This window comes from Drosophila miranda, assembly GCF_003369915.1.
Source record: "Drosophila miranda strain MSH22 chromosome Y unlocalized genomic scaffold, D.miranda_PacBio2.1 Contig_Y1_pilon, whole genome shotgun sequence".
NCBI lineage: Eukaryota > Metazoa > Arthropoda > Insecta > Diptera > Drosophilidae > Drosophila > Drosophila miranda.
The window spans coordinates 24,382,556-24,397,010 of record NW_022881603.1 but is presented as its reverse complement, the minus strand read 5'-3'; the positions used below and the strand labels follow the sequence as shown (position 1 = coordinate 24,397,010).

Genomic DNA, 14,455 nt, shown 5'->3' with positions numbered 1-14,455 from the left:
ATCATTTTTGTAGCCAAAAGGAACAAATCAATTTGCAGTGGCTACGCAGCGCCCGACGTCACGCTCAGACTGATTTTCTGTCTCTCTCGCACGCACTCTTTGTCGTGTCGTTCAATATTAGCGGCGTCTGCCGGAGAGAGCCATACTGACATAGTATCGGGTATAACTGTAGAGTTGCGGTGTCCGCAGCAGCTCACAACGTTCCACCTCGTTTGTGTTAGGTTTAGTTTTAGTTTAGAAATTTGTTTATGTAGGATTCAATAAATTTTATAATGTTCTAGAATATAGTTTTTGTTTGCCTTCGGCTAGCCAGATGCCCCTGAGAGCCCCATGAGAACGCAGAGGGGTCATTCCGTGAAAATTGCGACCTAGGGATGGCCAAGGAAGGGAGGGTCAATCCGCTTCAACGAGATCTGAGGCGAGGAAAAGCGTTCGGGGACAGGTCGAAGAAAGAGCCAATTATGTGTTCAGTCGAATTTTAGGTCCAAATTAACTCTCGTCGTAGCACGCACAGATTATAACCTTGTAATAATGAGAATAGGCATTAAGTGAGAGGAGGGCAAGATCACCACCCCAACTAGCCGACGAGCCTCCTAGCCGGGAATATCTGCGTGCCCTGCTCTCACTCCCCGACACCTGCCAAGTTCGTTACAGCCTTATCCAGCCAGCCATCAGCCTTTATCCGACCGTCCCACCGCCTTTATCCGGCTATGCTTTGGTCGAATTCGGCCTGTGGGAACCGCGGTTCCTCACAAGTGATCCAAACTGTTTGCCAAAAATGTAGGGCAGGGGATTTCCTGTTTGCAAAACATCTGAAGAAGAAATGAACTCTGCAACAGTGTTTAAATGGAGATAACGGTAATCCCTGATTTGTTGATAGGGTTTTCTATTCCAAGGCTCATCGGAAATTCTCTTTGAGGCCTCTCTCGAAATATATACCTCGTATTTCAAACATTTTTGATGGGTATCATGGTATTACAATAATCGAACATTATAGTACTTACAATATAGTGTCGCCACCATTAAATGCGGGGTTTTTTGATAGAACTAACCAATTAATTCCACGACTGCGCCACCTACCATAATTCCGACCTTTGCCAGAAAGCTCTTTTCATTAAGCTTTCCTTTCTATATCGAAATTTCGAATTCTTACCTACCCCAATGGTGAAACTCTCGGACGCGACCGAGCAACTTATGGGGGGCTGCACAAGGCTGCACAAAGCTTCTGTGCTTTGGAGCTGGTGGGGACGAGAGAAAGTTCCGTCCCGCTTTCAACATGTTTATAGCGGAGTCGTGCCGTGCTCTCAGTTCGCTACCGTACAGCATTTGGGAGGTTTTGCTTTCGAACGCAGGAGGGCAGCGGCGACCCACGTACTCCCCCCACCCGCACACCCCGTGCATATACATTTCTGGTGAAGTGGGCAAAACTGTGACAAACAACGGAAATTTAGCATACTTTTATGAGTTCCGATTTGGACAAATCGTGCGGCCAGGCCACGTCTAGAAATCAAACATCAGAATTGAATCGCACAGTGCGAGACTTGTGCAACTTCAACGAAAATGTGACCCAATTCAAAACGCGATTTCTCGGAACGCGTGTGTACAAGCTGCATTTGATATAAAAACGATTTAGCCACGCCAAATCCAACAGCAACCACAAACAACAACAACAACATCAACAACGATAAATAAATAGATATATGTAAGTGTAACTACTTCTGTCAATATACAGAGGTCCTAATCCCTTGGGACCCCGAACGACGCTAGCTCGATTGAGGGCGGGCTGGGAAAATGTTTAGCAAACATTAAATAATAATGAACATTTTCCCTCTGGCGAAAAGTATCGAATATATATGTACATCACACACTCGTATAGTACATATGTATGCATGTGTCTGTGTGTAGGTTCATGTGCGTGTGTTTCTGTTACTGCTGCTGCTGCAAAAAGTTCAATCGCTGAAACTTCAGGCAAACAGCGCCCGAAAGGTTTCGCCCCCTGCTGCTCTTTTCAAAGCACAGCTGTTTCGCTTGTTTGGTTCGAAAAGGACATAACTCTTTCTCTCTCTCTCTCTCTCTCTCTCTCTGTCTCTCGCTCTCTCGGAGTCCCTCTTTTTTGTGCCCAACTTTGCTGTTTTACGGTTTGCAAGCACGCATGCCGAGGCACACACGTAAATTAGCCATATTCAAAGGTAGCCCCGGACAAACGGGTATACATATGTGTGGGGATTGGGGAAGCGACTGTGAGTTCATGTAGGTCTGCTGTCTGACAATTTATTCAATACCATGACACTTGACATGAAGCGCATGATGCACATGGATTGATTTGAGACCTTAAAGAGTATATATGTATAATACTTGCGTTCTCATGGAATCATCTCTCGACAGCTGCCTAAGAATTGAATTATTTCTGGAAGTCTTAGCAATAATCAACGTCAAACGAAAAGCATCTCTATCATTGCTTTAACTCTTAACAAGATACGGACCGTATCTACCCCAATCATTGTAAATGAAATCAATCCGCTGCACATGGATTGATGGGTATTGCTCCTTAGAAATCATTGAAGTTCAAATCAAACCATCTGTACATGTCTTGGGCAGCCACCCTCGCCCACAATCCCTATTTGCGGAGCACAAGTGGTTGGTTATCCGCAATACCTATTTCGGTTTCCCATTCCTGACGAACAGCTGTGGCCACACTTCGGCACTCAGCAGCAGCAGGCGGGGGGCCCACTTCAATGTGTTTTCACTCATATCATGGTTTTCCGGTTGCATATTTTTGTTCCACTTCTAATGGAAAACATATGCTGGCCCAATGCTTTCCCCAAATATACATTGTACTATTTCTGTTCATAGGTGGGTATTTCTATTGAATATCTGTCTTGGGATCATTTCTTGCCGAGAGAGATTTCCCAGTACTGCGGGGTGGGGAGGGGTGGAGAGGGGGGGTTGACTGCGCCTAATTGATTCTAATTGCAAGTGTAATTTAATTAACGCAATTGCATTGTTCACCTTGAACTATCAGTCTACATTCATATGTGGTGTAGAGTGGTGGCAGTGTAATTTAAGAGGCATTGAAATGTTTCGGTTGCATGTGGATGTCCAATCGATAAAGAGCCAACAATTTGATTACACTTCGTGCAACCCCCATTGCCATGGCCACTCAACAGCAAGAATCGCCTGCTTACTGGGGCATGTTGATTGGCCGTCTGTTGTTGGCTATCATATCTAATAATAACCATCATAGCTCTACGTAGACAAGCTTTTTGATGCCAGCTTTGCCAATTTACTGACCCATGACCCGTCCTTTGGTCTGGGCTTTCATTTCGCTTCGCAATAATATACATTTCTGAGAAGGAAGCTGTTTTTATACCCGATACTCAAAATGAGTATTGGGGTATATTAGATTTGTTGTAAAAGTGGATGTGTGTAACGTCCAGAAGGAATCGTTTCCGACCCCATAAAGTATATATATTCTTGATCAGCATCAATAGCCGAGTCGATTGAGCCCTGTCTGTCTGTAAGTCTGTCCGTCCGTCCGTCTGTCCGTCCGTCCGTCCGTCCGTCCCCTTCAGCGCCTAGTGCTCAAAGACTATAAGAGCTAGAGCAACGATGTTTTGGATCCAGACTTCTGTGATATGTCACTGCTACAAAAATATTTCAAAACTTCGCCCCGCCCACTTCCGCCCACACAAGGGACGAAAATCTGTGGCATCTACATTTTTAAAGATACGATAAAACCAAAAACGCAGAATCGTATAGGATGACTATATGTTCTAGAGTGTAAAATCTCAACCAGATCGTATAATTGTTATAGCCAGAATCAAGAAAACAATTTCATTCTTTCTCGCTCTGTCTCTCTCTAACACACAGGTTTCATAGTCGGTTTTGCCAATTGCAAAATATGAGTTCAAGGATCTCAGAACCTATAAGAGCCAGAGCAACCAAATTTGCTATCCACACTCCTGTGATATCGGACCTTGACTGTTTCGTGTCCAAATTTCGCCACACCCCCTTCCGCCCCCGCAAAGGACGAAAATCTGGGGCATCCACAAATCTCAGAGACTATTAAGGCTAGAGTAACCAAATTTGATATCCGCACTTCTGTTAGATCTCACTACAAAACGTATATCTCAGAATTTCGCCCCACCCCCTTCCGCCCCCACAAAAGACGAAAATCTGTTGCATCCACAATATTGCACATTCGAGAAAACTAAAAACGCAGAATCATAGATAATGACCATATCTATTAGATTGCTGAATCTGGATCAGATCGGATAATTTTTGTAGCCAAAAGGAACAAATCTATTTGCAGTGGCTACGCAACCCCCGACGTCACGCTCAGACTGATTTTCTGTCTCTCTCGCACGCACTCTTTGTCGTGTCGTTCAATATTAGCGGCGTCTGCCGGAGAGAGCCATACTGACTTAGTATCGGGTATAACTGTAGAGTTGCGGTGTCCGCAGCAGCTCACAACGTTCCACCTCGTTTTTTTTATTCTTGTGTGCTTCTCAAACGAAAGACTCACCAGTTTATTTAATTTTCTTTGCTTTGATTTACTTTAGAAAATATGAAGCTCTCTGACACAATGGCTACGCCAATAGAAGAAAAGCTCGATCAAAACCTTAAGGTATGCCAAAGCTATTACCCGTTAAGATCCATTTATTGACATATATAAATTCCTCATAGGTACGTACTGGCATGGTCCATGTCAGCGATGGCAAAAGCAGACCGGAACCACTTCGTCTTAACCTCACAATGGAGCTGCTTTCGCTCCAAAAGCTAGAAATCGTAACGCCAAGCAGTTGCCATCCGAATGGACCGCCCATGGAATCAAAGGTGAGATGACAGGCAGCCATGGAAAGAATAGGACTAAACACTATCGATTTCATATGTACAGGAACGAATGGTCCAGATTACGCGCCAGAAGCAGAGTGGCCTAGGCCTGAGCATAAAAGGAGGAGCGGAGCACAAGCTACCGATATTGATATCGCGGATCTACAAGGATCAGGCGGCGGCCATCACGGGCCAGCTGTTCGTGGGCGATGCCATCATCAAGGTGAACGGGGAATATATCACGGCCTGTCCGCATGACGATGCTATCAATATATTGAGAAATGCCGGGGATATTGTCGTCCTAACAGTGAAGCACTATCGAGCCGCAACGCCCTTTCTACAGAAGCAATGTAAGTCGAAAGAACTGATCTGTTAAGATCTATACTAAAAGTGTAATCTATTTATTAAGTAACCAAAGATACACCTGACTCTGACAACGATGCCACCTGTGCCGAACTGAAGGCAGACGAGGGCTACAAATCATCCGTCAACAGTGGAACAATCAGCCGCAGCTGCAGTCGTCCCATGTCCATTTGCTCCGAACCGGAGAAGCGCTGGACTGATGTTGTGGCAGTACCCCTGATGATGGCCTACGTAACGAGATACATTTACGGAACCGACAAACTGCGACCCAATGCCTTCGAAGTGCGTGGCCTCAACGGGATCACCACGGGGGTCATTCACGGCGATGAATTGGCCATCCTCAGTCAATGGCTCAAGTTGATCACCGACAATGTGGTAGGCCTAACGCATCTACAGGTGAGTGGCGCTAGAAACCCCCCAATAAGCCTACTCCAAACTTTGCCTCCAATCTACAGATGAAGCTGTACAATCGAAACTTTGCGGTGGGAGAGCGCATCGAGTACATGGGGTGGGTGAACGAGGGCGTCATCAACAACAATATATCCTGGCAGAGCTATAAGCCCAGATTTTTATTGCTGAAGGGCACCGAAGTGATGCTGTTCGAAGCCCCACCAGTGAGTACCTACTATACCTTATATCATTATATATGTTAACGCTCCCCGAATTCCAGTTGAATGTGGCTGGGATCACTAAGGCTTTGGTGGTCTACAAGGTGTATCAGACCATGTTTCGCATTGTCAAGGAGTCCGAGACCGTAGACAGTCGCCAGCACTGCTTTCTACTGCAGAGTTCGGGTCACGAGCTTCGGTATCTGAGCGTGGAGACCCGCCAGGAGTTGCTGCGCATTGAGAACAGCTGGAATGCGGCCATCCTGACCAGTGTTATCAAATTGGGTGTACGTATACCCCAGAATTCTCTAGTTTCCATTAGCCATATCTTTAATCTCTACTTTAGCGTAAGACCTTTGCGGTGTCGCATCATGGAAAGAGCGGCGGACTAACCCTGGACTGGCAGGCCGGATTCTCTCTCACCGAGGGCGCCGAACCCGCTGTGGTCTGGCACTACAAGTTCTCCCAATTGAGGGGCTCCAGTGACGATGGCAAGTCCAAGTTGAAGCTTCACTTTCAGGATCACGATAGTCGAGCAATCGAAACCAAGGTAAGAGTCTAATCTTGTATCACATTCGAATACATCTTATCCGGATCTTTCACAGGAGTTGGAGTGTCAAGTCCTGCAGAGTCTGCTTTTCTGCATGCATGCGTTCCTCACAGCCAAAGTGGATTCAGTGGATCCGGCATTCTTGAGCTCAATTCAGCAGACCTAAAATGCTTAATCAAGGAACAAAAGATAATTCACAAGGATATATATTCGTAAAGTGCATAGCAAATGATTCGAATATGAGTGTTGGACTAAGTATCATATACACAATGTCGGACTGTACTTCTTATAAACAAGTACGCGTAAAGGTGTTGATTGGATATTGATATGATTATGGATATACTCGTACTTATAGCGCTGATAAAACTGAAAGTGAAATCTCTTGGTGCATTACAGTAACTTTTAAGCATACATAAGGCAATTACTTTAGGCATTTTTCCTATTACGTAGACTTCATACTTGACAATTGAATAGAAGTTGATATTATTTACCAGCGATTGTTTCTATATCTAGCCTTTATAGTTGAATTAATTACCTAATAAGTCACCCAGAGATTGTCAGAATCTTGGAGATATGAAAGGAAGCCAAACACCTGGATTCGAGCTTGGAATGGGGTGAAGGGGAAGGTGGCGCAGGTTCTTAGATAATTATGCTATGATAGATAGGAACCTTTGCAATAACATGCATTTAAACTTTTTGCGCAATTCAGAAACCCTCGCGTCACCTTCTTTCTTTAAAGAAGGTTCTCAATACAGCCTCAAAGGCTGTTCGGAGCAGAACCCAGCCGATTAGCTGCTTGCCAAATAGCACCTAATTCTTGGCCCTCAGCCGCTTATTTTGTTTGTTACTTATGTCTATGTCTCTCATTTGTTTGTTAAAGCTCTGCGCTTGCTTGCCCTGCTAAACGCTCTCTGCCAGCTCGCTCTTCGCTATCTCCGCTTTGCGTCTGCCTACCGACGTCGGCCGAGCGAAGCTGCGCTTAGCGATCGGAGCGGAAATGTAAAGGGCAGGCAAGCCACACTTGCAATTTGGATGTCACGCATTAAAGAACATATCGTAATTTTATTTCTGCGCCGAGTTTTGTTTAATTCGAAATAATTAGTCGGCCGATTGGGGATAAAAAACATTATCTCCACATAAAATTTGGTGACCCCGACGTGATCTCTGAGTTGCAGTGTCAATTAATAATCATTCGCGATCGACATTCGCTAGCCCTAGCAAATTTTCGGCGGTTAAGCACAATTCGGTGCTAAAACACACTTACATACACCTACATACACGCATTGCTGGCTATTAATCTCTCTGTCGCGACAATTCGGTCAGTGCAGTGCGGTAGGCAGTGCAGCGAACTCACTAATACACACAAGCGGAGTACAAAGCGGAATCGGACAGCTCGCACAGCCGCACAGCTAAAGGCATTAGCTGTAATCCCTTTGCTTTCGGTTCCCACGCTTATACGTATACAGGGTGTCTTTTTCGGTCGTGCTGAGTGACTCTTTTAAAACCTCAACATGGCAGCACCTGAGCCTACCAATGTCGCGAACGCAGCAATGCCGAGTGATGTAGATTTCTACAAGCACAAGGCCGAGTCCATCGCGCGCCAACTAAAGGCCATGGATCGCTTTCTCACCAAGGGAGAGCTTGCCGAGTTAGATGAGGCAGAACTTCAAGCTCGCTTAGAGCAGATCGAGCGAATGAATGCGGATTTCGATGCCGCTCAAACGAGCCTTGAAAGGCTGGATTTCCTGCAGTTAGCCCATGATGCCCGGCTAGACTTTTCGAATGTTTATGTCAAGGTTAGGTCCAGGCTGTCGCGGGAGTTGATGGCTGCTCGCACGGTAAATGTTGCCAATTCAACGGCTCGGCATACTCTCGAGGGGAATTCGTCGTTGTTCGCCTATAATAGTACAGGCCGTTCTCGAATGCCCGAGTTGCAGCTTCCGCGATTCAGTGGGAGCTACATGGATTGGCCAGAATTCCACGCGATGTTTTCGACAATGGTGCACAAAGACCATCGTATACCAATCATCGAAAAATTCCAATATCTTCGTGGATGTCTAGATGGTGCTGCGCTGGATACGATTCGTTCCTTGGAACTTTCTGAGGAGAATTACGACAAGGCGTTGAATTTACTAATGTTGCGATTCGATAATAAACTGTTACATTTTCAGGCACACGTCAAGGCTATTTTCGGGCTGCAAGGGGTGGAGAAGGGCTCGGCTATCGGCTTGCGCGCGCTCAGCGATAAAATCAATTCGCACTTGCGTGCACTTCAGACCTTGGCGACCCCGCAGGAGATTTCCGATGGGTTGCTGATCTTCATCATAGGCACGAAATTGGACCACAAGACCAAGGAGAAATGGGAAGAGAACTTGCCGACGTCAGGATTGCCTCGGTGGTCAAGCATGGCCTCATTCTTGGAAGCAAGATGTCGGATGCTGGAAAATTTGGGATCGGCTATGGTAACAATTCCTAGCCAGCAGGTGGGAGAAAGTAAACCTAGCACCCTAATCACCTCCATTAACGATCATAATAGCTCAACATGCAAGTATTGCAAATCCTCCGATCACTACATATCCCGATGCCAGGCATTTATAGATCTCCCTGTTTTTTCTCGATACAAGGAGGTGAAGAAGCGCCATTTATGTCTAAACTGCCTCAACAAAGGCCATTCATTACAACGCTGCAAGTCAGGGGCATGTAGAAATTGCCAAGCCAAGCATCACACACTGCTCCACATGCAGTCGGGCGCTGACGCTGAGTTGCCGTCGCCGAGCACGGAATCGACCCAGCATGATCCTGCAAGTGCCCTAGTAGCAAGCAAATATATTAGCCCTCCCCCTCGAGTCAAAAATCTCTGCCTAGCCAAAACGTGCTGCTAGCTACTGCAATCGTATATGTCAGGGGCCGTTTTGGATCGCTTATTCCATGTCGTGCCATTTTAGATTCCGCTTCTCAGGTTAACTTTATAACATCGAGACTCGCCAATCAGCTGCAGTTAGATCCTCACCCGTCTCACGTTAAAATCGCCGGTATTGGAGAGTCAATTCTACCATCCAGCAAGGCTGTGGACATCGTCCTGCAATCTCAAGACGAAAGCTATCGCGGTTTCCTCTCTGCAATTATCACTGCCTCAATCACAGGAATGCAGCCTAACTTCGGCCTAGACGCAAAGGATTGGCCAATGCCAAATAACCTAAAACTAGCTGATCCTAATTTCGCCAAGCCCCAGCGTGTCGATCTGTTGATAGGTGCTGGTTTGTTTTTCGAATTAATGTGCGTTGGACAGATTCGACTGTCAGACCAATTGCCAACATTGCAGAAGACGAAACTTGGCTGGATAGTGTCAGGAAGTATTAAAAACTCTGAGAAAGCCCGTGCGGCGCTAGCAGCCGTTGAAGATCCCCCTGTCATCTCCGCTTGCGAGACTAATTTGTGCGATATTGTAAGGCGGTTTTGGGAAGTCGATGGAGATTATTCGCCCTCATCAATTTCGGAGGAAGATGTTCATTGCGAACAGCATTTCGTCACAAACTGCATTCGCCTAGAGTCCGGAGCTTACTCCGTGCGTTTGCCAACCAAATTCAGTCTAGAGGAATTAGGAGAATCGTATCAGCAGGCGCTACGTAGATTTCTCAATTTGGAGAGGAAGCTAGCAAAAAATGCACAGCTTAAGGAAAAATATATGGAGTTTCTTCAGGAGTATCGTGATTTAGGACACATGTCGCCAGCTTCGCGGCAGTCAGACCTCCCGCAGTACTTCTTGCCTCACCATTGCGTCCACAAGCAGGATAGTACAACCACCAAATTACGCGTAGTGTTCGATGGATCTGCCAAAACAGCGTCTGGAGTATCACTGAATGATGCGCTTATGGCTGGACCCACCATCCAACCTAAAATTCTGATAACTCTGCTTCGTTTCCGCTTTTTTAAAGTCGCCTTGTGTGGCGATATCTGCAAAATGTACCGCTGTGTACGCGTTTCCCATCCCGATACGCACGTGCAGTGCATCCTATGGCGCAATGACCCGAAGGAGGAGATTCAGGTGTTCAAGTTGGAGACTGTTACTTACGGAACCAAACCTGCCGCTTTCTTAGCAATTCGTGCTATGCATCAATTGGCAAATGATGAAGAGTTGCGTTTTCCGCTTGGCGCTGATGTTGTTCGAAGAGATTTCTATGTCGATGATCTCATATCTGGAGGGGCAGCATTGATTCTGTCATCAAAATTCGTCAGCAGGTAAAGGAGCTACTTTCGAAAGGATGTTTTCCCATACGTAAATGGTGTTCCAATGAACCCGCTGCTTTGGAAGGCGTATCGGAGGCGGATCGCGAAAAGTTCCTTACCTTTCATGACGGGACTGAAGTAACCAAGGCGCTTGGTCTAGTTTGGGATCCCACCACGGACAATCTTCTGTTTAGCTTCGCTCACGTCGGAACCGCTGCAGGCCCAATATCGAAGCGTTCGGTCCTGTCTACACTAGCTAGGTTCTACGATCCTCTAGGGCTCATCTCTCCCATCATCACAAAAGCTAAAATATTTATGCAGTCGCTATGGAACGAAAGCCTAAAATTGAATTGGGACGAAAGCCTGCCCCAGGATCTACATACGACTTGGATTGAGCTGACTTCGCAGTTGTCGATGGTTAAAAACTTTAAGTTTCCACGTTACGTGCTTCGGCAGCAAGCCAGATTAGAAATGCACGCGTTTTGTGATGCGAGCCAAGCAGCATATGGCGCCTGTGTATACATGCGTTCGGAAGCTCTTGGCATTGTGCAAAGTCATCTCTTATGCTCTAAATCCAGAGTCGCGCCCTTGAAAAGTATGACTATCCCCAAGCTTGAGCTGTCCGCTGCCCTCGTATTAGCCGAACTAGTGTCCACCATAGTTAAGGGATTATCAGCTCCATGCCAAATACATTGCTGGTCGGATTCGTCCATAGCCCTTGCCTGGATTCGAGAATCACCATTGAATTTTAATATATTTGTTTCTAATCGAGTTCAGCGGATTCAGGAGCTCACCGCTGGAATGACTTGGCATCACGTGCCCACAAAGTTGAATCCTGCCGACATCATATCACGTGGAGCCACGCCCGCTGAACTAATGGATAGCAGCCTTTGGATCTCTGGACCACCATTCTTGCGTCTTGAGAGCTCAGAGTGGCCTGCAGGCTTGCAATTGCCGACCGATGTACCAGAACGTCGTCATGCAGCATTGGTTGTTTCAAACGAAAGGGATGTATCGTACGATTGCAAATTTCAAAGCTCATTCGGATCCATGCAGCGCGTCTTTGCTTACATATATCGATTCTACATTCTCAAGGACAAAGGCATAGCGCGGTCGAAGGGTCAACTTACCGTAATCGACATCAAAAATGGTACGCATTTGCTCATAAGGGCAATACAGCAGCAACAATTTTCGGAAGAGATAAGGGCCCTCGCCAGCAAACAGGCCCTACCCCCAAAAAGCACGATGGCCTCACTGAATCCATTTCTGGATAGCTTTGGATTGCTGCGTGTTGGAGGCCGCCTCCAAAATGCCGAATTGGACTACGACGCGAAGCACCCGATCCTGCTTCCTAAGGGACATCCTGTCACTGTCTCTATTATTATCTTCTTTCACGAAAGGTTTCTCCACGCAGGAACTCAAGGATTGCTCGGACTGCTTCGGCAAAAATTCTGGCCTATTGGCGGACGCAAATATGTTGCGGGAATCATTCGCAAATGTGTTAGATGCTTTCGTTTGAAGCCAGTGCTGAGGGAACATATCATGGGAAACTTGCCTGCGGATCGCGTAAGGACTAATCCAGCATTCCACACAACGGGCGTTGATTTTTGCGGACCCTTTTATCACAAGTCGGAAGTCAGAAGCAGGCCTCCTATCAAATGTTACATCGCTGTCTTCGTATGCTTTAGCACCAAAGCAACTCATTTGGAAGTCGTTCGGGATCTATCTACAGAATCCTTTCTGGCAGCATTAAGGCGTTTTATAAGTCTACGTCCCAAACCTCGAATCATCTGGTCAGACAACGCTACAAATTTTGTAGGAGCAAAAAATGAGCTTTTGGAGCTTCGGCAAATGTTCCTCAGCGATCCTCATACGTCGGCTGTGTCACATCTCTGCGTTTCTAGTGGAATCGACTGGAAATTCATCCCCCCTCGCTCACCTCATTTTGGGGGTTTGTGGGAGGCGGCTGTTAAAGCAGCTAAATATCATTTTCATCGCATCGTCGGGACCTACATTTTTACTCTTGATGAAATTCAGACCTTGGCTTGTGAAATCTCTGCTTTGTTAAATTCCCGTCCGCTTTATGCAATTACAGAAAGTCCCGATGATCTAGATGTGCTCACGCCAAACCACTTTCTCAATGGAGCCCCGAAAGCTGCATTCGACGAGCCAGATGTGGCGCATCTCCGGGTCAACCTACTTAGTCGATGGCAGCGGCTGTGTCAAATGAAGCAGGCGTTTTGGAGAAAATGGAGCACGGCGTATCTTTCGATTCTTCAGGAGCGGAGCAAGTGGCGGTCATCGTCTCCAAACATCAAGCTAGGAGCGCTCGTCATGATCAAGGAGGAAACGCTGCCACCATTAAGGTGGCCGCTTGGCCGCATTGAGAGCGTCATCCCAGGAAAAGATGGAACCATCAGAGTAGCCGTCATCCGCACTCAAAAAGGCCTTTTCAAGAGGGCCGTTGGAAAAATAGCGGTTCTGCCCCTTCAGGATGGATCTGTTGAAAGCCTTTGCCTTCCAACGGGGGGTGAATGTTCGGAGCAGAACCCAGCCGATTAGCTGCTTGCCAAATAGCACCTAATTCTTGGCCCTCAGCCGCTTATTTTGTTTGTTACTTATGTCTATGTCACTCATTTGTTTGTTAAAGCTCTGCGCTTGCTTGCCCTGCTAAACGCTCTCTGCCAGCTCGCTCTTCGCTATCTCCGCTTTGCGTCTGCCTACCGACGTCGGCCGAGCGAAGCTGCGCTTAGCGATCGGAGCGGCAATGTAAAGGGCAGGCAAGCCACACTTGCAATTTGGATGTCACGCATTAAAGAACATATCGTAATTTTATTTCTGCGCCGAGTTTTGTTTAATTCGAAATAATTAGTCGGCCGATTGGGGATAAAAAACATTATCTCCACAAAGGCTTTATTCCGTAATTGATATGTATGTATCTCTAGAAATACTTTTCAAAAATTCTAAAGAAATTGAATCGAAATCGAAAGAAATTCAATTTTTTGTGCGCTCTAAATACAAATTTAATTTTCGAAAAACAAACCAATGCTTTAACAATTGATTGAGTGTTATTTTCTACAAAACAATAAGTAATAGCAGATATCATAATATATATGTATACAATATATGTATAATATACAATATATAACATCCACCGAACAAATCTCAATGCACAGACAGTAATACGAATTACATATGTAGATTTTATAACTGTTATACGAATACAAATACGAATACGAATACGATTACGAGTACATCTATTCAAAAGCCAGCTAAGTGAATCCATCCGACACTCACTTAGCGCATTTGTCAATTCAGAAAGTGTCTTTCTGCGGGAAGATTGTAATGGAACTATACGTTGCTTATGCATATACATACGTGTAATCGATGCAACAGAATAGATACTATGTATTGTATGTATGTATACCGCAAATATATATATATATATATATCCGATCAAGACCACAGTCGAGTCTTAATAATCAGAATCAAAAGTATTTATTGTACATACATATGCTTAGCTCAACTGGGTTAGAATCCGATCTATATCATCCACACAAACTATGTCATAACTGAAGTATCAACGTAAAGAACAGCAAAATTAAACAATATCAAAATAGGTGCACATTATCCCATAACTTATGTAAAACAAACCCGACCAACATACGTAATCCGCATTACACCGCAAATTACCGTCAATATCAATAACTCTTACTAGGGAGATCCAGATATCTCTTATCCACAACTAATCGTACACATATATTTTTAATGCAAAGGCTTGAATAGTGCTGTATGGAATACCCATTATACATCATACAAACATACATGCATACATTTATAAACGATAATATTTACCTTATTGCCTCAATTCTCA

At 45.5% G+C, this 14,455-nt stretch overlaps 1 protein-coding gene across 1 annotated transcript; it reads left to right on the top strand.

Moving 5' to 3' along the window:
* The first annotated feature begins 1,309 nt into the window (after positions 1-1,309).
* Positions 1,310-7,187, top strand: LOC108160967 (gamma-1-syntrophin). Its single transcript, XM_017295266.2, has 9 exons — positions 1,310-1,702; positions 4,563-4,627; positions 4,687-4,836; positions 4,898-5,183; positions 5,243-5,592; positions 5,652-5,810; positions 5,867-6,091; positions 6,151-6,354; positions 6,410-7,187. The coding sequence occupies exons 2-9, from the start codon at positions 4,568-4,570 to the stop codon at positions 6,518-6,520; spliced, it is 1,545 nt and encodes a 514-aa protein (XP_017150755.2). The 5' UTR covers positions 1,310-1,702; positions 4,563-4,567; the 3' UTR covers positions 6,521-7,187.
* The last annotated feature ends 7,268 nt before the right edge of the window (positions 7,188-14,455 follow it).

Coding starts and splice junctions, on each gene's coding strand:
- LOC108160967 (XM_017295266.2), top strand. CDS start 4,568: ATGAAGCTCTCTGACACAATGGCTACGCCAATAGAAGAAAAGCTCGAT. Junction 4,628..4,686: donor AGCTCGATCAAAACCTTAAG/GTATGCCAAAGC, acceptor AATTCCTCATAG/GTACGTACTGGCATGGTCCA. Junction 6,092..6,150: donor CCAGTGTTATCAAATTGGGT/GTACGTATACCC, acceptor TCTCTACTTTAG/CGTAAGACCTTTGCGGTGTC.